The sequence below is a fragment of the Elgaria multicarinata genome, chromosome 1 (genome assembly GCF_023053635.1).
Source record: "Elgaria multicarinata webbii isolate HBS135686 ecotype San Diego chromosome 1, rElgMul1.1.pri, whole genome shotgun sequence".
Lineage (NCBI taxonomy): Eukaryota > Metazoa > Chordata > Lepidosauria > Squamata > Anguidae > Elgaria > Elgaria multicarinata.
This window is the reverse complement of record NC_086171.1, coordinates 114358289-114383007: the sequence shown is the minus strand read 5'-3', so window position 1 is coordinate 114383007 and position 24719 is coordinate 114358289. Positions and strand designations below refer to the sequence as shown.

At 42.4% G+C, this 24719-nt stretch overlaps 1 protein-coding gene across 1 annotated transcript in view; it reads right to left on the bottom strand.

Annotated features, from left to right (window-relative positions):
- Positions 1-24171, bottom strand: part of CFH (complement factor H) — a 60121-nt gene extending 35950 nt beyond the window's left edge. Inside the window, exons 1-7 of the mRNA XM_063135054.1 lie at positions 23970-24171; positions 11615-11806; positions 10413-10518; positions 9901-9977; positions 8010-8204; positions 5759-5929; positions 2623-2790 (exon numbers count right to left, since the gene is read on the bottom strand). Coding sequence (XP_062991124.1) covers positions 2623-2790; positions 5759-5929; positions 8010-8204; positions 9901-9977; positions 10413-10518; positions 11615-11806; positions 23970-24036 — 976 coding nt within the window. The 5' untranslated portion in view covers positions 24037-24171. The remainder of the gene's footprint in view (positions 1-2622; positions 2791-5758; positions 5930-8009; positions 8205-9900; positions 9978-10412; positions 10519-11614; positions 11807-23969) is intronic.
- Positions 24172-24719: the final 548 nt, after the last annotated feature.

The following is a 24719-nucleotide window of genomic DNA, read 5'->3' as shown; positions in this document are numbered from 1 at the left end:
TGTTATGTGAGGAAGCAGCCAGTTACTTCTCCAACCTGGTGTCCTCGGGAAAAGGATGTGGTGCAAATTAAATTCAAATTTTAATCATGCTGGGCAGTGTTGTATGTCTTTCGGTCTAAATGTGCATAGTTTACACAGCTGTCATGTGCAGCAAATAGCAACAAACGATGGGGCACTGAAAGTATTTTCCCCCTTCTGCTCAACTCCATAGCATAGCAGTGAAAGGATGCCTCCTTGAAGCTATGCAGCTTTGAATCAACAGGCACCCACCCTCTCTCTGCTGTGCTCCATCGTAGCTGCGAGGCCTTGAATCAATAGGCTTCCCCCGCCCCATCTCTCATGTGCTCGTGTAGTGAATTGGAGGAGTCAAGTCCTAGCAGACATGCAAACATCCATCCTCACTTGCTTGTGGAGAGAAGGCACATTCTGCCATGCCCGGCAAAGCCTGGGCATGGGGAGGGTTTTGTGGGCGGGGCATGAGACGTGGCCACCCTGCATTGGCAGGGCCTCTGGGAACTGGGAGGGGTTGGGCACCTTTATCAGGGGACGCCTGACCCCTCCAGGCCCTCTTGCCCTCGTGCTCCGCGGCTCCCTCCCTCCCTCCCTGTTGACAGTGTGTTCTTTGGGTCGCCTTTAGGGGGCCGAGTAGGAATTTTTTGCTCCCGCCCTGAATTGGACGTGAGTTGTTTCGCCTACTCCACACTGTGAGACATCGGGGGAGTATAACTAGGTCAATTCGGCTGCTAGCGATTTGGTCACCTATTTCAAGGCAGGTAGAGAAGGCATCCAGAGGGAATATAATGGCGAGATTCCAAGGCACTGTTTCAGTGATTGGTGACTCCCGAGGGCTCCCGGTGTTGAGCCCTGTGGCCAGGCCGGGGGATAAGGACCACCTTTGAGGCCGACCTCGCTCACCCCACCTTGAGCCCGTGGGGGCAGGGGTTGGGGGGTGACAAGGGAAGGTCTCCCTACCCCTGGTTGGGGATGGACAGCAGGGTGGCGAAACCGAGCGCCACCTGCTGGACCAGGAAAGCTCGCCCGTTCACTTAGAAAGGCCTGCACGCAGGCCTGGCTGGATGCCTGAGGAGAACCCCCTTTGCAGATCTTGAATAAAAGTGGCCCAGTTTAACTCCAGCACTTGTGTCGTCTCTTATTTCTTGCGTCCGTCCCACAAAGGCAGCCCAAACCCCAATATTGTGAATGAATGAGCAGCAGCAGTGCTAATAACAATTTCCCCCTGCTAGCTGTGGCTGCAGCCCAGAGAGTGGGCAGGGCAGGGCAGGGCAGGGCAGGGAGGGAGGGAGGGAGAGAGAGAAGCGTTTACAAAGCACCAATCCTTCGCACCAATCCTGAAACTCAGTTTGCCCAACCCTACTTTAGTGTAAGCATGATTACACAGCACTCAAAGAATATTTAAAGCAAGACGCAGCGATTGAGCCCACATTCCCAAGAGAACAGTTTTGAACAAAAATGGGCTGACAAAGGAATTCTCTAGATCCCTCTGCTCCTGCACTCATCAAAGTGTCAACTGAAGGCAATGACTTACTTCTGGGCACATGGTTAGACCCACGTTCTCCCCACGCTCCTGTCCCCATGCAACTTTCCCTTCTGCCAATCGGTATGCCCACCATCCTAAGCCACATTCGCCCCACCAATGCCACATGCGCAGAGAACCACGGCGACAGCAGAGCCAAGTTAAAATATGCGGTAAAATGGCACTGTGAAAATGCACAGCTGCGGGACGGATACCATGATGCAGCTGCGAATTGGTGGTTGCATCATTTAAACAAAGGTGCGCAAGTTCACAGCCACAACGGAGTAAATACCCCATGCAGACATGCCCCTGATTCTGAGTCATTAGGATCAGATCAGTGCTGTTTTTGTGGGGGGAAATCACCAGTAGTTAGGGAAACTAGCCATGTCCACAATACACTACCAGTGTGGAAATGAGTGATTTGTACTAGAGCAAGTATATGGAAAGATCCTCACATAATATTTTAAGGATGCAACCTATTGCTCACTGTAAAAGGGCCTTGATCCTGTGCACGTGCTACAAGTGTATGCATGCAAATGTTCTTTGTGCACTCCATATGAGCAAGTGTAAAACATAGGAAGGGTCCACTGCCTCACCCTTCCTATGCTCCCTCAGGGGCTATAGATTAGTCATCATAGATTAGTACAGGAGACAATTATCTTGCTAGAGGAAATCTGCAGATACTATCTTCTAATAACCCCCCCCCCCCCAGGAAGGCCTTTGAATACAGTAAAGGTCGAAATGCATCAGGCTTCGTGAAAATAAATTATTTGTATCTTTAGAACCCATTTCTCCTTTCTCTGACCCCATTTCCCCAATTACCCATGATGCATCATGGGTTGTCATGTCGTCGGAACCTAAACCGGCATGTCCCCCCTTCCAATCCATCCCACAACCCATGGCCAATGCACAGCCCTGAATTTTTTTCTGCCACAGTAATACATCAGAGTATACATGAGGTCACATGGCCTCGCTCCATGTTCATCCTATCCATCATGATAAGGAGCATTTGATTCATGAACTATGGAACTGATTGCACTAAATTTCAGTTGGTTGTGTTTTGACGCTGCGAAGAGAAAGCTACTTACGCATACACTTGGGGGGAGGTGTCCATCCACTCTCAGTGCATTTGGAAATTTGTCCACTGCCCTTATACCCGCGATCACACTGCATTTGGATGATATCTTCATACCTGTACTGATTCTCCTTAGGCTGGAAAATACCATTTTGTACTTGTGGAGGGAGGCATATAATTTCTATGAAAGAATATAAATAAGGAAATTCAGTCAAGAATGCATCTGGCCGCAAATTTCTTCTTCAGCTATTATTCATGACTAACTGTATCACCACTATGCAGCCTGTGGAAAATACATGATTTTACAGTTCTGTGGGGCAGAGCAGATAAGAAAGGATACAATGAATAGTTACAATGACAAAAAGGCTCAAGTCAGAGGCTGTTTGGTCTTAAACAGGGATGGCCAACACCCACTGGCTCTATTCTGCCCCTGAAAATATCTTTATTATATATGCCTGATAGAACTGCCATAGTTTATTTTATTTTATTTTATTTTATTTATTTATTACATTTATATGCCACCTTTTTTCATCCAAGGAACCCAAGGCAGTATACATAATCTTCCCCCTCTCCATTTTATCCTCACAACAACCCTCTGAGGTAGGTTGGGCAGAGAGTCCGTGGACTGGCCCAAAGTCACCCAGTGGGATTTCAGGGCTGAGTGGGAGCTAGAGCCCAAATCGCCCGACTCCCAGTCCAGTGCTTTAGCCACTACACCACACTGGCTCTCATAGTTTGCCCCCAGCTTGTTTCTTAAGGAAAGAAACACTGACTGGGTTTGGATGTCATGATAACCCAGGTTGGTTAAATAAGCCAGGATGATTTATTTAAACCATAGTGGGTTACCGTGTTGTCTGTCAGGAGTTTTTAAACCCATGTTAGCTTATTTGGCCCAAATAAGCCACTTTGATAACCAATGGTCTGCAAAGGGAGTTATTTAACCCATCATGGGTTATAGAATCACAGAATAGTAGAGTTGGAAGGGGCGTATAAGGCCAACGAGACCAACCCCAGCTAGTGTGGTGAACAGTCGGTTAATTTGGTCACCTACTGAGTTGCTTGGCAAGAGAGCTTAAAACAGCTGGCGCCATTCTCCTCCAGCTGGCAGATCTCTGTTTCCATGTTCTGTCTAACTACTGTTGGGTCTTGAACCTCCACTCCCTTGTCAGGGTGATGCTGGAAGTGCTAAATAAAACCCCTGTATGTGACCCCACCCTTTCCCCTTCTCATAGGGATATTATGGAAGGTTAAAACAGGCTTGTGTGATGTCATCAATGGGTGAAACAGGGACACTGCTGAGGCAGGAAAACTAGAGCAGGACAGGGGATAGGGGCGATGACTCAGACTATGCACAATAGCTTAATAAACTACTTAATAAATAAACTCATAAAAGTGCCTGATTTTGTGTGGGATAACCGTAGCTTACTTTTAAAATAAGCTATTTTGAGTAGCTTAATCCATCATAACTTAAAATGACTTGTGAACCCGGCCATTGTTTCCAAAGTAGGGAGGGGTGAACTCCCCTGTGCCCAACTCACAGGTCACTTGTTGAGCCGCCCCTACTTGCGGCACTGTGTGAGCCTCTTGGGTGGGTCGGTGAGCATCTGATGAGGCTGTGGAGGGCTGTCCATCCTCTTTGCAAGCCACTGCAATTTTGCACAAAATGGTGGGGTGATCTCTTCCGGGAAGAGGTCACCCCACCATTACGTTACGTTACGTTCCAGTAAGGGAGTGTTGCCTTTTATGCAACATTCCCTTATTGGAAGAGGCCAAGCTGCTAAGTGTGGCCCTTGGAGTCCCCATTGCTGAGTGCCAAACATTGGTCCTCTCCTCCTTGCAAGGAGGAAAGGATGAGCATTTGGTGTGTGGTGACAATGACTCCTGCCCCCACCAGCTCTCAATCCCACACGATCCCCTTCCTTTCTAGGAAGGAGAGACCACAAGCTCTTGACAGCAGGAGGGTCAGGAGTCGCCACCCGCCAAATGCTTGTTCTTCCCATAAGTCAAAGTCTCATTGCGGTCCCGTTCCTTGCAAGGAAGGAGATCATGAGGGCTGGACAACAGGTGGGGACGGCTATGAAGGCAGACTGCTCCCAGACACTCGGCGATCACCAAGGCTTAGCAAAAAGAGGGCGGATGCAGGGGAGACACCTGGATCCTAGTGGGGAACTGGAAAGATCCCTATTGCAAATGCTGAGAGTTGGAGAGAACTCCCCTTTAAAGTTATGGATAATGCTCCCACTAGACGTGGGAAACCCTCACTGCTATGTGGCACCAATGATTATAGAAATTGACCACCCGTGACTGAGTCGGGTTGTGCAACACATTCCACAATCTGGTTCCAGAACACTTTGAGGAATAATGCAGCCCCTGAGAACCCATAAATTGGCCATCTCTAATACTGATTAATTAAGAGTAAAGAAAGGGGAATTTGCTGCTGGTTTTCAAATATTAAAATGTTGTCAAAGTAGTCACCAGATCTGCTCAAGACAGTACAAGAGAGCAACAGATTCTGACCATTTAATTAATCGAGGTTATTAAAGCACAGAAATTTGAATTATGGGATTACTGAGGCTACTTAAAGAACTTTACTTGAAAATCACAGGGGTTTTAAATCAATCAATTAAATATATGTATGAATAAACCCACTGATTCAAAAGAAGAAGAAAATATTTTTTAGATCTTTAAGTGATTGTTTCCCTTAAAATAGCATTGAATGCAGTGCTGTAGATTTTCCTGTCACTCTGCAATCAGGTTTTCAAGTAAAATGAATTTGTGAAAGCTAAAATCATGTATGGTATGTTTTTAATCAGTTTTTAATGTTTATTTTATATCATGTTTTTATACTGTTTGTTTTATACTTTGAATGATTTTAGTTTTTGTGAACTGCCCAGGGAGTTTCAGCTATTGGGCAGTATAAAAATGCAATAAATAAATAAATAAAATGTTGCTTTTAGATGGTGCTTTCCATCTGTTTTATTTGTAAGCATTCGTCCCTTTTACCAAATTCAATTGACCAAACTTGCAATCCTATGTACAGTCTTACTAAGGAGTAAGCCCCACTGAACTCCATGGGACTGTCTTCAGACAAAACATGCATAGGATTTCCTTGTAACCATGGCAGCACTACGGATTAGAAACATACAAACCTGTACATGCAAGCCTTGTATTCCATCCATTATGAGTGCATATTGCATCAGATCTCCCGATATGTTTATAGCCATGATCACAGGAAAACTGTATTCGATCGCCATCCCTGTAAAGTGTCTTTGGAGCTATTATACTTCCATGTTCAATATCTTCCGGTTCGCAAGTTATTTCTATTGTAAAATATGAACAAAGGTTTCTAATCAATATCTGCTGTGATCATTTGAATTGAAAAGAAATGTATTATAATTTTTTTTTTTGAGGAAAAAGAAATTGCTGTGTTTGTGTTTCTAAGGCTCTCCTTCTGATTTCAGTCTTTGACATCTTTGAGTAAGATTTACTCAACAGTACATGGGATCAAGATGGAGAAGGAGCTTGTTATCATTCTCACTGGGAATGGGCCAGATTCAAGCCCAGTAACATAAGAACATAAGAACAGACATACTGGATCAGACCAAGGGTCCATCTAGTCAAGCACTCTGTTCACACAGCAGCCAACCAGCTGTCAACCAGGAACCCACAACAAGCAGGACATGGTGCAACGGCACCCTCCCACCCATGTTCCCCTGCAGCTGGTGCATGTAGGCTTACAGCCTCAGATACTGGAGGTAGCACACAACCATCAGGGCTAGTAGCCATTGATAACCTTCTCCTTCAGAAATTTATCCAACCCCTTTTAAAGCCATCCAAATTAGTGCCCATCACTACATCTTACAGTAGTGAATTCCATAATATAACTATGTGCTGTGTGAAGAAGTACTTCCTTTTATTTGTCCTGAATCTCCCACCAATCAGCTTCAGGGGATGACCCCGGGTTCTAGTATTTTGAGAGGGAGAAAAAAAGTCTCCCTATCTACATTCTCCATACCATGCATCATTTTGTACACCTCTATCACGTCTCCCCTTAGCCTCCTTTTTTCCAAGCTAAACCGTCCCAGCTGATGTAACCTTCCCTTGCAGGGGAGATGCTCCAGCCCCTTAATCATTTAGATGCCCTTTTCTGCACTTTTTCCAGCTCTACAAAATCCTTTTTTAGGTGTGGTGACCAGAACTGTGCACAGTATTCTAAGTGTGGTAGATTTGTATAAAGGCAGTATGATACTGGCAGTTTTATCCTTAATTCCTTTTCATATAATAGCTAATATGGAGTTTGCCTTCTTTACAGTGGCCGCACACTGGGTTAACATTTTCAGCGAGCTGTCCACCACAACCCCAAGATCTCTTTCTTGTTCAGTCACCGCCAGCTCAGATCCCATCAGGTTATACTTGAAGTTGGGTGTTGTTGTTTTTTGCCTCAACGTATATCGCCTTACACTTGCTTACATTGAACCGCATCTGCCATTGGATGCCCACTCTCCCAGCTTGAAGAGACCTCTTTGGAGCTTTTCACAATCCCTTTGTGTTTTAACAAACTTGGCCACTTCACTATTCACTCCTAATTCCAGATCATATATGAACAAGCTGAAAAGAATTGGTCCAAATACCAATCCCTGTGGGACCCCACTATTTCCTTCCCTCCATCGGGAGAATTTACCATTTATCCCATTTATTCCTACTCTCTGCTTTCTTTAAACAGTTACTGATCCATAACTTCCATGACTCAATGAAATGAGATAGTCAATAAATTCAAAGATTCATGAAATCCTTGCTTCAGTTAGCCAAAGCTACATATTTTCAAATATGTGATCCCTATAATTGCATGGAGAGACTTTGGTGCTACTTTGCTCCCTTTCCAGGCTGAGGCAAAGAAGCTTTTGTTCTATTCTTCAAATTCTAATCCTTAACTCTTGGAGAGATTAATCCTACTGTCCCTGGGAGAGCATATCAGAAACCACAGGACTGCTTGGAAAATAACTTCCAATGTCGGAGAAAGTCAGAGATCTCCACCCCCCCCGCCCCATACAGCTAGTGCGGAAAAATTGTGCTGGCTGCTTTCCAAAGTCAGAAAAGCAACCTCAGAGGAGGAGGAAAGGCAGCATTCCAGTGGACGGGTTGGGAAGGAGACTGGAACGGCCAGGATACAAGATATCCTGAGCCTCCTCCAAAGGGTTTGCTTTAACCCTCCAAAGCGCCCTCACTAGTCAGCAAAAGATCACCAAAGATGGAGGACGATAAGGCAAAGATTGTGTCTGCTGCTCCTGCTGCTTCAGCCCGGAAGGGCACAGGAATGTTGATAGGACCTCTTCATCTAATGTTTTTGATCACTTCTCTCCCTGCTCCCCCATACACACCCATACATACGTATACACTAACCTTCGCATTTGGGTACAGATGCACTCCAGTTTCCGTGGGCTGTGCAAAAGATTTGCTCAGATCCCTTGAGTTTGAGGCCCACGTTGCATTCAAATCGTACCACCTGACCAAATAGAAATTCTTGGTCCAGGTCTTGTATTCCAGTCATAATAATCCTTCCATTTTCAGGTCCTTTTACTGGGAAACACTTCCTTACTGTAAAACAAGTAACATTCTTGTAAGGTTTAGCAAGATAGTTCTTCATCTGTCAGAAAAACAACAACAATAGAAAAAAGTCATGTAATTACTGCAACTCTTTCAATTAACTAGGGCTGTGCTCCACTCCGTTCCAGATCCCCGAATCCAGATTGGTTCGGGCCGATCCGGACCCCCTAAATTCAGATCCGAATCAGGTCAGGGGATCGGTTCGGGCTGATCCGCAGCTCCAGACACCATTTTGGGTCCAACCGTGTTTTTTTTTTATTGACTTGCATTGGAAAAGAAAAACACCTATTATGCATTGGAAAAGAAAAACACCTGTTTTATGTTTCAAGATAAACACATGTAACTGGGCACCATGATAGCTTCTAAATAGATCCTTATTCATGCCAATTTTGAAGTAAATCGAATCATCCCCTGATTTTTAGGGAAATTTTGAAGCTTCCACCCCCATTTACAAAACTGCATTTATCTCAGTCATTTTTCAAGATACACACATGTAACTGGGCACTATGATAGCTTCCACATAAGACCTTAGGCCTGGCCACTTTGAAGAGAATCGGATCATCCCCTGATTTCTAGCGATTTTTTAACGATTTAACCCTCAACCATTCCTCTGATTTACAAATCTGCATTCAGCTCTGCCACTTTTCAAGATACATACATGCAACTGGGTACCATGATAGCTTCTAAATAGGTCCTTAGTCGTGCCAATTTTGAAGCAAATCGGATCATCCCCTGATTTTTAGGAAATTTTTAAACCTAAACCACAATAAACCTTCAGAATAAAGTGTATTGGAAGGAGATAGTGAAAGTGCATTTCAGGACAACAGCATTTCAAAGGGAACACAGTGTTCCCTCTGAAGTGCTAATATTGTGCTAATATTTAGAAGCTATCACGGTGCCCAGTTACATGTGTGTATCTTGAAAAACAAAAAAGGTATAGGCATTTTTCTTTTCCAATGTAAGTCTATGCGGGGGGGTGGAATCCGGACCTCTGGACCTCCGGATCAGTTCAGAAGAGGTCCGAATCGATCCAGAGTGGTTCGGACCTGATCCATAAGGTCTGGATCAGGATCCAGAGCAGATCAGGTGGTTCCTGCACAGCCCTACAATTAACGTTCCTGTAGCTACTGGAAAATTTGCTATGTTTTTCTGTTGCAGTTAAGTTGACAGCTCAGTTCACCTGTTTTTTATTTGCTCAGCATGGATGAAACACTGTTCTGTATGTTTTTGTGTATGTGTTTTGTTGCTCTCTATGTTTTTGCTAATATATCTTGTATACTTTTTTTTTTCAATCTTGCATTGACGGCAACAATCAGATTGGATTTGGGAAAGTCCTATAATTAAGAGAAGGAATGATTGTGTTATGCCATATTTTTCTAACACAAAGGCCCAAATTGAAACATATGTGCAAAGGATTACAAAACAAAGGTAGACATGCTGGTCCAAGAGGAAACCCACAGGAAAGCAATACCTATGTTATGACCAAACAAAATTCTACCAAAGAGTCTGCTAGCTTCCAAGTTCTCCAGTACTCTTCATCAGGTTATATGGTGCAATTATATCTAATTAATAAAAGGGAGCAAAAACAAACAAACAAACAACAACAACAACAACAACAACGTTGCATATGCTTAAATAATTTTGCAATATTTTGAGTCGAAGTTAATATCTTTGAAAGCATGTGTACCTTCACAATGAGGGACATCATTGGTCCATCCATGTGCCCGACAATCACGATAATTTGTTTGGCTGAGCATCTGATATCTGAAAAGTTTTTATAAAAAAAATAATGAAATGAAAACATGCTAAAACCACAGTAGAATTACATGTCAAGGGCTGCAGTGATTTGAAACATGTTGTAACTCCAAGGATCATTTCTAGAAGAGAACTGCCACCAAGACAGGAGGACTGTCCAAAGGCATAAGTCCAAGTCCAAATGAGCACCCCAGCACCAGCCCACAATCATTCACTCAAATCTCACAAAAGAATACAATCTAAATTTGAATATATATATATATATATATATATATATATATATATATATATATTGTACATAATGAACATTCTGAAGAAAAAAACAAGAGGAAGAAAAAGAGAGCAGGAAGAGGAGGATCAGAAGAAGAAGAAGAAGAAGAAGAAGAAGAAGAAGAAGAAGAAGAAGAAGAAGAAGAAGAAGAAGGAGGAGGAGGAGAGTTTTACCCTTCATCACACCGATACACAACACGAACACCAAACACAAATTCATCTCCATGGATGAGTTCAAAAGAGCCAAACATGATGTCTCCAGGATGTCCACAAGACTTTTCTGCAAATTTAAAAAGTAACATATGATATAAGTAATGTTTGGATCTAGTAATAAACATTTTCGTATTTAGGCAGGCATTGGGCACCTAAGATGATGTGCTGCTGATTCTGGTGATGCTGTTATTTCTTTCTTATTGATGCAATTTAATTTGTCTTTTACTTTTATTTGGCTTTATTCGATTCCATTTTTATTAAATGTGTTCCGAATTGATAAGATTGAATGTTTTAGTTATGACTTTCCTATTCCTCTTCTTTCTTTCTTTTATTGTTAACAGCCTTGAGCACTATTTTTAGTAGGAGGAAGGCAGAATAAAACTTTTAAGAAAAGAAACAATAGTAACTTATGGATACAAGACCAAAAAATCAATTGTTAAGTTTTATGTCCAAATTACAAAACTAACCTGTATTGAGACGATTATTCACTATATTTGCACATTTATGTCACTTGGACATAATATATTTGCAAAATTATGTCTCTTGGCACAGCCATGGTCTAACAGCTGATCTTTCAACTTCTTGAAATGTATCCAGTGTGCACTGATATTTTTGTTATTTGTTCTAAGTTTGCTTGGAAAACAAATCTTGCTTCTGTTTTATTTCATTGGCAGCTACTTGTGGAAAGGCAGGTGCAGAATATCTGAGCATGACGATAACACATCAAGTACCTTTCATAAGACATTATCAGGCAGATGCGGAGTTATTATTCACACCAGCAGTCATGCATTCCTCCTAACATCTACTTTGGCCTTTAGTTTCTTATTGTTGTCTTTAAATTATACCATTAAAGGCATTACTGACCTTTGAACTAAAAAGGAAACTAAACTTTAAACTAAAAAGGAAAAAAAATAATCTTCTTCATCTCTTCTAAAATTAGATCAGGAAATCCAAATGTCAAGCAGTGGATGCATGGTGAGACAGAAAATAAACAAAACAAAAAGTAAAACTTAGCACATAATATCTTATAGTTTAAAAAAAACCTGGTTTAAAATATTAAGAAATGAGACTTAAAGCAAATCACAAAATTAAAAATAATGAACAGCTCAAAGTGTTTTTATATCATGCTTTCGTAAATTTTTGAAAATTATGTTTGTACTTACTTCTGCAGTCTACTGGTGGGAAAACCTTTCCCCAGTTTCCATTGTTACATCGATATCTAATGCGTCCAAGTGTTATGTAGCCAGGGCGGCATTTGTAAAATACTATTTCATCATGTGAATAAGACTCTTTGTCTGAGGGGTCTGCAAGTTCTTCAATTTCTTTTCTGGGTGGTGGTCCACAGTCATTTTGATCTAGATACATGGAAGAAAAAAGCAACATCGTACTTTAAAAAATTTTCAATGAACATCCAGGTCCTGCCATCTGTAGCATGTTAGAGATGAGCTTCAGGCATGCTGGCTCGCCCTGACATTGGCCGCACTCTGACGACACAATAGTCAACCCTGTGCTAATAGTCAACCCCACGGATGACTATTATAATGTCATCTTGGCTACCTCCCTAAATAGTCATCCATGGAGTTGACTAGTAGCACAGGGTTGACTATACCCAACCCCTACTCCCTCTCTGTCCTCCCCACTAAATAGCGGCGCTGGTTCCCATGAGAATCCCCCTTTGTGCTGGGTCCCCCCACTGTCAGTACCTGGCACTGCGCTCTCCTCCTCCTGTTTTGATGGTGGGGTGACCGATCTACACCAAGCAGGATATAACACTTTAAAAACGGTATGAAAACGGTATATGTAATGTGTCCTGGGCCTGAAAAGTTGTCATAACCATTATAAACCATTATAAGCTAGGGTGACCATATGAAAAGGAGGACAGGGCTCCTGTATCTGTAACTGTAGTGTAGAAAAGGAAATTTCAGCAGGTGTCAATTGAAGAGGGTGAAATTCCCTCTTCATCACAACAGTTAAAGCTGCAGAAGCCCTGCCCTCTCTTGTATCTGGCCACTCTACTATAGCTAGTGTAGCTTTAACTGTTGTGATGAAGAGGGAATTTCACCCTCTTCAATTGACACCTGCTGAAATTCCCTTTCTACATTACTGTTAAAGATACAGGAGCCCTGTCCTCCTTTTCATATGGTCACCCTATATAAGCAGTAGTGTAAACCCTGCCCTGGCCTGAAGGGAGATTCTCATGGGAACTAGAGCCGCATCAGACAATCGCGGCACCCCCATGTTCCCTGGGATGTGCGTATCCCACCCCTGCAAGGGGCGCTGCATGCATGTCCTGTCCCTGCCTATATCCTTGACAGCATCAGGACAAGCGCCTCCCTCTGCTCAGCATGGTGGAGGGAGACACTCGCATAATGCTCCTAAGGACAGCGTCATGCGAGTGTCTCCCTCCGCCATGCCGGGCTATTAATTTGGAAGCAGGGTTGCGGATATGGAAGCATCACCCTGTGAGCACTTCCCTTCCATATCCATTTGTGGATATCGGCAGGGTGCACCCCGACGATATCCACAAATGAGCTTCTGGTATCAGGGCAGAGGGGGGATTTCTTCCGTGGTCTGACACTGCAGCTGCAGGAGAGATCCTTATGCTTCTGTGCCCTGACCTCCATTTGTGCATGTCAATTGGCGGCTCCCCACGTGCCGCACAATTGGTGGCTCCCCACATGCTTCCCAGGACGAATGACATATGCCTACAGAACCCCTCTGGGTAAGAGTGGCAGGGGTTTCAGTGGCTCTTGCCTCACGACTCTGTAGGCATGTGAAAGAGTCAACGGATCCTGCCTCATGACACAATAATCCACAGTTATACAGATAGCTAACTCTGCACACCCTTAATTATTTGCGTTGGTTATTCCTCTGCAATAACCAACCGTGGAGTGGTTTCCCCCCAATATCACAATAGTCAACGGTGGACTATTTAGTCTATGGTGGACTATTTAATTAACCATTGACTATTGTGTCATCCAAACCCAGTCATTGTGCATTATAGATTTAACTGGCATCACCCTGACACCTTGATTCAATGATACATTTTTGTTCCACAGGTATAGCCTACAAAGCTGCCAGGAATGGAGTTGAGGCTCTGGAATAGCCAGGGAGGCACAGCAGCCAAAGAATATGCTTGCCTCTTCCCTATCAAAATATATTCTTAACCAAATTGTGGCTGTTTAGCTTCTGTACAATCTTCCCATCATCACCCATTCAAAACACCTCACTTGGGGAAATCTGTGGACAACGTGGTACAGCGTACACATTGTCAGCAAGGTCAGAGCAGCATAAGCCTAATGGCCCATTTCTGAATTTGAAACAAAACCTGAGAAACCTGAGGATAGTCTGTGTCCGCAGCATTTTTTAAAAAATAATTTTTGGCAACTAATCAGGAAGTGACGCTCCTTCCTCTAAAGTCAGGTAACTATAACTACTCCTGCTCTATTTCTTTTCCCTTCCCTCTCAATCTATCCATTTCTGCCCCCACCATCCAGTATCGCCACTGACATCCAAGTTTCCTTGGTCTGATAGCCTTCCCATCCCTCACTCCACCATTTCCATAGCACCATCTTTCCCTCCTTATTTAGTGAACGCTGATTCTCCCCAATCTCCATCTTTTCTATACCTTTTCTAATTCGGCTGATTAGAACTAGAAAATGAGCCATGGGGTACAGGGTGTGTATGCACATCAAGCCAATTTTATCCTCTGTAATGAATGTCCATTGCGCTTGTCGTTGAGAACAAATGTTTGAAAAATAAAGTTTACGGGTAGCATCCTATTGTGCCCACGCATCTGTGGGAGAGACTGTTCCCACAATGGGGCTTTTGCAGTTCTACAGATAATCTGAAAGGAACAGAAACACTCAGTTCCAGAACAGGTCAGGTCAGGTCAGTGGAGTCTACAGAGGGAGCTCTGTGTCTGCTTGTTTCTGGGATTATTTTTTAGAACTGCAGAAGCCCCACAACACCAGTCACACCTGCTGGCACAAAAGAATTGGCAGGAGCACAGCAATTCTATAGGATACTAGCCTATATTTTTGGACTTTGAACAAGTGTTTGAACTCATTTTAAAAGTGGCTATTTCCATTTATATAAGCATAGCAATCCACTGTATTAAAGGCTCCCTTAGACCCATGTTGGTCATTACACATGAACAGACAGAGGTTAACACGTACGTGTGAATGAGTACAAGCAGCAACAAATGTCTGAGTAAGCTTGCACACAATTCCAGCATACTATTTTTGTTACCCTCTCTCTCTTCATCAATAATTTGTCAAGCAGAGATGACTTGCATCGCAGGATCTCCCCTCCTCCGTCGCGGACTTACCAGTACGTCTCGCTGCTTTAAAGCGCTTTATAACAGTTTTGACAACTGTATATAGAGAGTGTCCTGAGCCCCAACAGTTGTCAAAACTGTTATAAAGCCCTTTAAAGCACTTTAAAGCAGTAGTGTAGATCCTGCCCACCCCCAAAATGGACCAAATTATCAACCCATTATTCCTTCTGATTTATATTTTAATCCCACTTTTCTTCCTCAAGGTGGCTTATGTGGTTCTCATCAGTCCCTATTTAGTTATTCAAAATGTGTAAACATGGAAACAAACAGGAACGTACACAGTATTGCAGACCTGATCCCTCCACCCGTGATCTCTCCATGTTGATCTGGAAGGTCTGAAGTGGAGATTTAACTGCGTTTGTGTGAATGCAGTTACAGAGCTTCACACAATCGGGAACCCTAATAAGAATTCCAACCTTCCCAGTAAACAAGGGGCAGTGCTAGAGGGAGGCCAGGGGGATGGGCAAGCGCCTCCCAAAACAAGGAGCTTTGCCACCCTGCTCGCCCCCACATTGCTGGACTCATTGAAAGAAAGGCATTTTTATGTATACAAGTGCATTCATATATTATCATCTCTGTAGCTCTTCTACCGTTCAGCTGCCTCTTTGGAGCCAACAAAGGCTATGCATGTTGCAGCTTCAAGATGGCAACAGGCCAGTAGCAATCCAGTGAGAGGAAAAGGGAAGCATCTGACATGCAGGAGAGATAATAGTAAAAAACAACAACCACCCACCAAAATAAATTCTAACAACAAATTACTATTTTTCAAAAATAAAAGTAGTTTCCCCTTCTGTCGTGTAGGCCTAAAATAACCATTTCCCCATTTATTTCAGAAATAATATGTTTAGGATGGGAGCTTCTCACGTGAAATATACCACTACTTTTCTTTCAGAGATATTTCTTTCAGGGAATTTCACCAGGTGCTGCATGCATACAAATGACACTTGCTGAAATTTCCTTTTCTATGCAACTGTTAAAGATGCACGAGCCCTGTCCTCCTTTCCATATGGTCACCCGAGGCTCCACACATCCCACAGGAGTGGGTGAAGAGTTAACATTCCCCTATTCTTCTACACTAAGGTTCCGTTCTATGCAGTAACATGCAAGTTTTCCCTGAGAGATTACATTCCATTACTAAAGGAATGGCACTGCACATAGAATCCACTAGAATATCTCTGCAACATAGAAACCTTCTGTTAATAGTAGAGTACTGACAGCGTCCTGGCTTCAGAATAAGACTGAGCTTGTAGAAGTTGTTGCTATAGACTTTGATGGGGCAGATTCCCCCCTCCTCATTGTACTGGCCATTTTTTAAAGCATCCTATAAGCTTCCCATTAGTTTAAATGGAAAATCCAGCAACATTTCTCTTGCTTATAACTACTGTGTTTCCACACAAATATCATGTACTAATACTTCTCATGTAATAGCTGAATGCATACAGTGTTTGTCATGTGTCACAGCAAGCACCATCTTAGAAGAGGCATTCCTCCTGTATGTCACCAGCTATCTTTGAAACTGCAAGAACACAATCTCAGACTGTTATTGAGAAAATACTATTTTCTTTTGGAGACTGCTTTTTTTCTTAAAAAAAAAAAGTATGGAATTGAATTAAATTAATTCCCACTAGAGGGTGCTGTCATACTATCCAAAGCAAACAAGGTGACTATCCAAAGCGAACAAGGTGACCCAAACTTCCTTTCCTTTCCTTCTTCTTGTTAATGATGTCAGATACCGTCTTCCTTTTAATACGCAGAGCCAATTAGCTAATATTAATCACTTATATGACAACCTTCAATGTAAAAAAGCAATTCTTCAAGTTCAAGAATGGTACAATTTCTCTCATGCTTTCAGAGTGTCCAAATCCTAATCTGTGGGCTCTTGTGCAAGAAAGCATTAGTGCTAATAAAACACTGCCAGTTAGATGAAAAAGGAATCTTTTTTTGGGGGGGGGGGCAGTGTTTGAGTAATTGCATTATCCCCAACATCAGCCAGGCCAGATACCCCAGAAGCTCACAAACAGGATGTTCAAGGTCAGTGTCCATTCTTTTTATTTATCTTAAGCATACTGCCTCTGAACATGGAGGTTTCTTTTAGCTGTCATATCTAAGACCCAGTAAAACAACAACAACAACACACCTAGTTTTCTAGGTGCTGTAAAAGGATTAAGAAAACAACAGTCTCTGGCCTTAGCTAGACCTACCGCATAATCCTGGATGGAGGAGGGGTGATCTCGCGTTACAATTAATGTGAGATCTCACCAACATTTACATGTAGGGTGCAGCGACCTCTGGAAGAGAGGCATCGCACCCGCCATTTTAATTTTTTTTAAAGAAGATGGAGTGCATGAACACTTGTGCGCAAAGGTAAGGCTTTTTTTAAAAATAAAGTTATTACCCCGCTCCCCCCACCCTCCTCCCCAATGGGTGCAGCTCCCGGCTCTGTGTGAGTAATCATGCGGAGCCGGGTAAACACACAGAAATAGGCCACATGCTCCGTGGTCTCGGCCTCAGCCCAAGACCATGGAAAAAGCAGGCCCAAAGGGGAGGGCTGTATCCCAGGGCCAGGGAGGGATGATTCTTCCCTGATCCCAGGATCCCCTGTGCATCATCTGGACGCACAGGGATGATCCTGGGGTTCACCCTGGGATAAACACTGGTCTAGCTAAGGCCTCTGTCTACTTGCAATTCTCACGCAACACCAATCCAAACATGCTTATGACAACCTGGGTTGTCATAAACAAGCCAGCAGGTTCGATCACTCCCACATGGCTCCTGCTTGACATGTTTAATGTGACATCTGAACCCTGAACCCAGGCTTGTCTCTCACCTGGCAAACCATCCTTCCTTTACCTGATTCAGGTGTCATGTCTGACTCAGCTCATAAAGCCACATTTTGCTACATGTTGTGTTGTGACTCCTGCATCACCACTGAGGCACCATTTTGTCAAGGGAACTATGCAACCCAGTCTGGAATTGTAGGGGCGGTGGAGAAGAGAGAGAATGCTAGGGCCAAAAAAATAGTGTATGGTGCTTCCAGCCCACAGGCCTCCCTGCTTCCTAATAGGAGGGGAGGGAAACCACTGGGCAACTCAACAGAATAGAAATAAAAAAACCAGAACAAGTTCTAGGTCAGGAGTCACCACCCATCTTTTGAGAAGGTGTCAAATATACTATCACAAAATGGTTGCCATGATGCGTGTGGTCAGTTGCAAAACACTAATTTCACCGAAGGCAAACTAGTTGGAGTAAAAGAAAAGTAACTTGCCCAAAAACCTAAGTACAAGTCTGTAGCGGGGACTGAACTTCAAAACACGAAATCACTCTTTAGAACCCAAACAGGAGGGCAGAACTTTGCTTTGCAGCATGCCAGTGTCCCAGTTTAAAAAGTTAATTTTAAAAAGCACCTCAGAAACATAATAAAAATTAAGAGGGGTAGAGACTTTGACAGGTGGTAAGACAGGTGTCCAGAGCCAGTGCCAGACTTTTTTGTGTACTAGGCAAGGCGAGCAACTTGCACCCACCCCCTAAAATTGCCAACTTCGATTCAGCTGTTCAAGAAGAGTTTCTGAACTGTTACATTTACCTTTTATTATTATTTTTTCTTAAAACAGCTAATTTGTATAAAACTGTGAAGCTTAAAGGTCAGTACTGCGCCCCTCTGAGGTCTGCGACCTAGGTGGCTGCCTAGTTTGCCTAAAGGTAGTGCCGGCCCTGCAGGTGTCTGCAAGAATGTCATTGCCCACAGGCACCATGTTGGAGACCCAAGGGCTATGATTTATTATCCCCAGGCAGGGGGGCAGAAATAGGCATGAGGGGGAGGGGAGAGGAAAAACTTATGACACACATTTTAAAATAAGTCTCACAGCAACCAAATAAAGCTGGATGGGGTCCAATAACTAAGACAGATGCATGTGACTCTCACACTTGGCTTCAGCATCCTTGAGTGGAAGCCGCCAGATGCAAGCCAGTGGCAAACACATGTAAGCCCCCCTCCCCCCTTACCTGGGTCTGCTCCCGCTGCTGCTACCGGCTTGCATCTAGCGGCTTCCACTTGAGGATGCTGAATCCAGGAAGTAGGTTGCGGCGTCCTCGAGTGGAAGCTGCCGGTGGTGGCGGCGGACCCAGGTAAGCCCCCTCTCATTGTTGCTTATAACCAAGGTCAAGGGCCTCTGAGCCCCTTGACTCTTCTGCTACGTCCCCTCTCCTTTTTGCGTTCAGAGTTGTGTGTATTAGGGCTGTGCAGGGACCCCCGATCCACCTTGGAGGCCGATCTGGTGCCCCCAAAGCAGCCCTGATCCACCTCGGGGCTGCCTTGGGGGGTCCCGATATGCCTCAGTGCCAAAGCCGAGGTGAAATTCGGACCGTCTGAGGCAATTTCCCCTTAATCAAAAGAAGCCCAATATGAGTTAAGATGTACATGTGTAGTGCTCCTCAATACAAGGAGAGGAGGTTTATATATGTTTATTAGGGCTGTGCTCTGCTCCATTTCAGCTTCCCGAATTCGGAGTGGAGCGATCCGATCTGCCTCTGCCAAAGGCAGATCCAAATTGGGTCGGGGGAGCTGCGGGTCAAGGCGAAGTGGTTTGCCTCGATCCAGAGCTCCGGACACAGGTAAGTGAGGGGGGGAGGGGGGCTCACCTGGGAGAGCATGGCTCTGATCAGCAAAATTTGATTTAAAAATCAAAATCATGTAAGAATATGGTATTTCTATAGAATGAGAGAGTTGGATTATGATCTCCTTGCTAATGCTCAAGTTCAATTGTTCATGCTGTTCTCTCAGGTATAATATAACAAATATTGTAGAGCGTATTTTCATTGCTCATCAGACATTTTTTGCCAATGATAATAAAGAGAAAACTAAGTATTTGTGAAAAAATGAGATTATTTCACCAATTTTTTTGTTCATGATTCCTGTTTGGATTAAAGTAACCTTCAGAAACATCAGTATTTATCATTTAACATGCTTTTCAATCCTGGAGAATTGGTGCTGATAACATTTTCTTTTTTGTTGTTGTTGGGGGGGGGGAAGAACCTCTTGTAAGAAGTCCTAAAAGATATCCATTATATAAATGTAAAGGGAAAATATAATTTCATGCAGTGAATATAATGTGTATCACATCACACAAGGCCAAATCAAACATCATAGATGTCTATGGTGCACAGCCCTAGTTAATTAATCCAGGATTTTCTGCTGCTACATACAATTTGGGTCAATCTCTACCTATAAAGCTGAAAGTATGTGTGTGTCACGTATGTCCTGAAATGTTTACCCACTTCCACATATGGTACTGCAATAATAATAATAATAATAATAATAATAATAATAATAATAATAATAATATGTTACCCACCTCTCCCTCTGGATTGAGGTGGGGTACAACACAAATGCAAACACCATAGAATATATATAACTAATTAAAACATTTAGAACTAATTCATTATTAAAAGCAGCACATTATTATTAATAATAATAATACATTATTAAAAGCAGCTCGTTATTAATGCTGTTCTCCCAGACAGGTCTTTGTGTACATGGATCAGAAAAAATCTAAAAACATGAATTTTGGGGTTTTAAGAATTTTTAAAGAATTTAATAAAAACTTAGGTTTACACCTACAACAACCATCAAGATCTGCTAATAATGGCAAAAATACATGTCCATGGTCAACTCTAGTCTGTGGATATACATTCCCCGGGAAGATTATCTTCAGTTTCAAGTGTTCATCTCTTTACTTAAGGCTCCCCATCTGTCTTCCCCTGCCTACACTGCCTTCTTTGCCACCTTTAACCTCCTTTCCCTGATCGCCACTCTTCTCAGAACCCAAAAGGAAATACAAAAGGTAAAAATGGCCATTGTTAAAAGGTTCAGCAGGTAACCAGCCATTATGTATAGTGATGCTGCAATCTTAGACCCATTTATCTAGTAGTAAGTTCTGCTGAACTGATTAAGACACCTGAGTAGACATGTTAAGGATTTTACTGTAAACCAAAGATCAGTATCCAATGTTAGTCCTACTTAGAGTAGTCACATTGAAATGAATGGGACTCAAGCGGGCTGTGATGAATTTAATTCTCATTCATTTCAATGGGTCTACAGAGAAGTAATGTTGGATACTACATAGAGATTTGCAATTTTTGCAACTTTGGGCTCCATCAGACCAGTGATTTATTGCACACTTCCCCTGCCTGGGATGCAGTTTTGCAGCCCAGTACCCACATGACATCATTCATGTCCTGCACTCATTTTGGCTATTATCCTCCATGTTTAATTTCTTTTTGGAGTGCAGAAAGTCTGGATTACGTTCCCTCCCTGCAAAATAAATGCTCTTCTCCCTCCTGTGTATTTCTGTGGTTGTGTTCTATCCACCATCCCATTCTTTGTTGGGGGGAGGGTGTCTAAGGATGGTCTCCCTAACAAAAGAGGAGGGTGGTGCGATTCTCCACTCAGCCATGGAAGGGGAGGGAGAGAGGTCCCATTTAACTCTATGTTCTTACTCCTGAGTAGGCATGACCAGGGGTACATTTTCACCTTAAAAGAAATGTGGATGCCACCTCCTTGCCTGCAGCTCCCTCATTTTTAAAGATAAATAGATCAAAACTGGCACAATGATAGCTCTTAAGGAGAGCTTTCAGCATGCCAAGTTTGAATCATATTAGTTCATCCCTTTATTTTTTTAATGAATTTTTAATTCCTCCCTTAAACCCATTTTCCTGGTAGTTCTCAAGTGTGAAGGATTGATCTTCAGTTCCTTTGAAGCTATGCATCTTCAAGTTCATAAACTACAGATCTGCTGGCTCCCTTATTCAAGAGTAAATCCCACTCATTCACTGCATTTGCATCCAATTCATACTTAGATCAATGCATGCTTATCTTTGAGTAAACCCCATTTTAGTAAGTCTGTCTCTGTTAAATGGGGTTTACTCAAAGTCATGCATGGGATTTTAGTATAAATTGGATGTAAATGCAGTTGAAATCAATGGGATTTACACAACCCTCTCCAGGGCGAGGTGTCTAACTACCACCAACCAATGAACTGTAGGGGGAGGTACAAAGGAGATCTGAGAGTGCATCTCAATAGAACAACAGCAATACGCTTGTGTGCAGGAGAGGAGAGGTGTAAAGATGAATGAAACATAAAAGCGCAAAGGTGTAAGTGATCAGGCTTCCACATGCTATGGAAATGAAGGTGGATAATTTGATGGCAAATGTGTAGGTGTGATGGAGCTTTTTATTAGGTAACTTATTAGATAACATTGTTAGTGGTTACTTCCTTAACATACCCAAACAGAGTTGGCATTTACACATTTGCTTGGGAATGTTTAGAGATGTCCAGTTTCCAGAAGCAGCAGATTAATAATAATAATAATAATAATAATAATAATAATAATGTGTTGTGGCTCATTTACCACTTGATACTAATGATATTGCATTGATACAGAGTGCTAAGTAGGAAAGCTGATATAAAAAATTCTGTAACTTATTCAAATGTTTACCATTAACCCCTAAACAAATAAGTTTGAACATGTTAAGGTGATACACAAGGCTCTGAAAAGGGGGTACTAAAGAATAAACAAAATAGCCATTTGCTACTGAGGAAGAACATTTCTTTAAAAATTAGCAATTGCATCTTTTAAAATACAATAGTTATTCTAGTTTCTAAATAATTTTCTGCTTGCCTGATTTTACATACTTGCTGAAAAATGTGTTCTAGCACAATCTGTATATAAAGTGGCTACAGGGAGAAGAGAACGCAGTTGTGTGTTAACTTCCTTATTTATATAATTGTATTATATTCATATATACAAATACAAGCTAACAAGAAAAAATAACAAATTATAATGCAATCCTATGTATGTTTCCTAATATAGGTGTGTGTAAAATTGTAGACTTAGTGTAAGAAAGATGTAATTCATATATGAAGTTGTATAATACAAATAAAAAGAGATTCTCATAAGGTAATAAAGCTAGTATAAATATTAATTTCAAGTTCATGTTTTGTCTTCCAAAAAACAATAAAAGGACAGCATTTTGTTGCAAACTGATGATTCCGCTATCTGCCATCAATAGCAGTACAATCCTATGCATGTTTTATCAGTATTAAGCCCCATTGGGTTAGATCAAGGATCCATTGATGGCCAACACTATATCTTGCGGTAGTGAATTCCATAGTTTAACTATGTGCTGTGTGAAGAAGTCTGCCTTCTTTACAGTGGCCGCACACTGGCTTGACATTTCCATCCAGCTGTCTACAACCCCAAGCTCTCAACCAACAACTGAGACCCCATCAGCATACATGTGAAGTTAGCATGTTTTTGCCCAAATGTGCATCACTTTACACTTGTTTACATTGAACTGCACTTGCCATTTGGATGCCCATTCTCCCCATTTGGAGAGATCCTTTTGGAGCTCCTCCCAATCCCTCTGTGTTTTAACCACCTTAAATAATTTGGTGTCATTGGCAAACTTGTCCACTTCATTGCTCATTCCTAATTCCAGATCATTTATGAACAAGTTGAAAACCCCATGGGATTCCCTTTTTCTCAAATCACAATTTTATTCCCACTTATCAGAGAAATAACCTTAGGGAACATAATGGGCCTTACTTCTGAGTAGACATGTATAGGACTGCACTGTTAGATCCACCGAGTTCAATGGGGCTTACTCCCAAATCAATTGGTTTAGGGTTGCAGGCCTAAATATAACCAGTTAGACCCACAAAACTATATATTAAGCTGACGCAAGTGTTCATCTCTAGACGAGTGTTTTGCTTCCTTTTTTGTTTTAACAAAGCTTCCCTTTCCCAGTAGAACTGATTACTGCAATAAGAGAATATAAAGTCATTTACACGGCAGTAAGAGCTACAGAACTCTATAGGACTTGCTTGTCAGTAAACATGTCTAGGATTGTGCAATACAGCTTCCCCCACCCCCCAACACAGCTTAAATCAAAGGTGATTCAAACTACTCAGCATTTTCATTGCATAATAGATATGTTAAAAGAATTACTCTAGAATGTTTACAGGACAAACCTGTGCAAGTCTCAATGAATTAGGGGTGTTTAGAATGGCAGCCTTAGAGAAGTCAAGTAACAACCACCACCACTACCAATTACTCATCTCTATAGATGGACTGAACACTGTCTTATAACGACTGCATCGAATTAACATTCAATGACTTACCATTTTGTGCACTGCAATGCACCCCGAGTAGGAGCAGAACAGTACAGCCCAGCAAACGGAATGTCATTTCAGAGCCTTGCAGAGGGCCCTCGCCCTTTCCCCAAAAATTTCTGGTTGTTTTCCTCTGCCTGCCTGCACTTTGCCTTTCCTAGCTGTTCCAAGAAATGACCTTGCTTAAGCTTTTTTTTCACTATTCATTCCTCCACTTAATCCTGTTGCAACATACACAATCAACCTTTTTCTTTTTTGGCAGAGAAATATGCAAATGTTGTTAAAAAAAAAAAAAGCACTTCCCCAATTTCCCAATTTGCTCTGCCCTTCCTGTTTGCTTTCATTCTCTCACACAACACGTTACTCATCTAATCTAGTCTCTCCCAACAAACCCAAACAGTATTGCCTTTGGGATACATGTGTTAAATTCGTGTTGCCCTAAAGGAATCCAGATTTCCCTTGGCAAGGATCCTTCAGTTTCATGCCCTGTTCTTAACAAAGCAGAACCTCAGCTGAAATTAACACTCTAATAGTTTTAAGTAGGGTGTCCATACATCTGGATCCCCCAGGACAAGTCCAGAAATGTTGCGGAAATCCAGCATCCGGGGGGGGGGAATGAAATAATTTATTAAAATGTCTGGGAGTTCTAATCTCCCCCATGCTGCTCTAGCCCTTTACTTCACCACTGCGATAATGGAGGCCAAGAAAATGCCCAGATTGGCTTGGGGGAGAACCTTGGAAGATGCATTTCCAGCACAG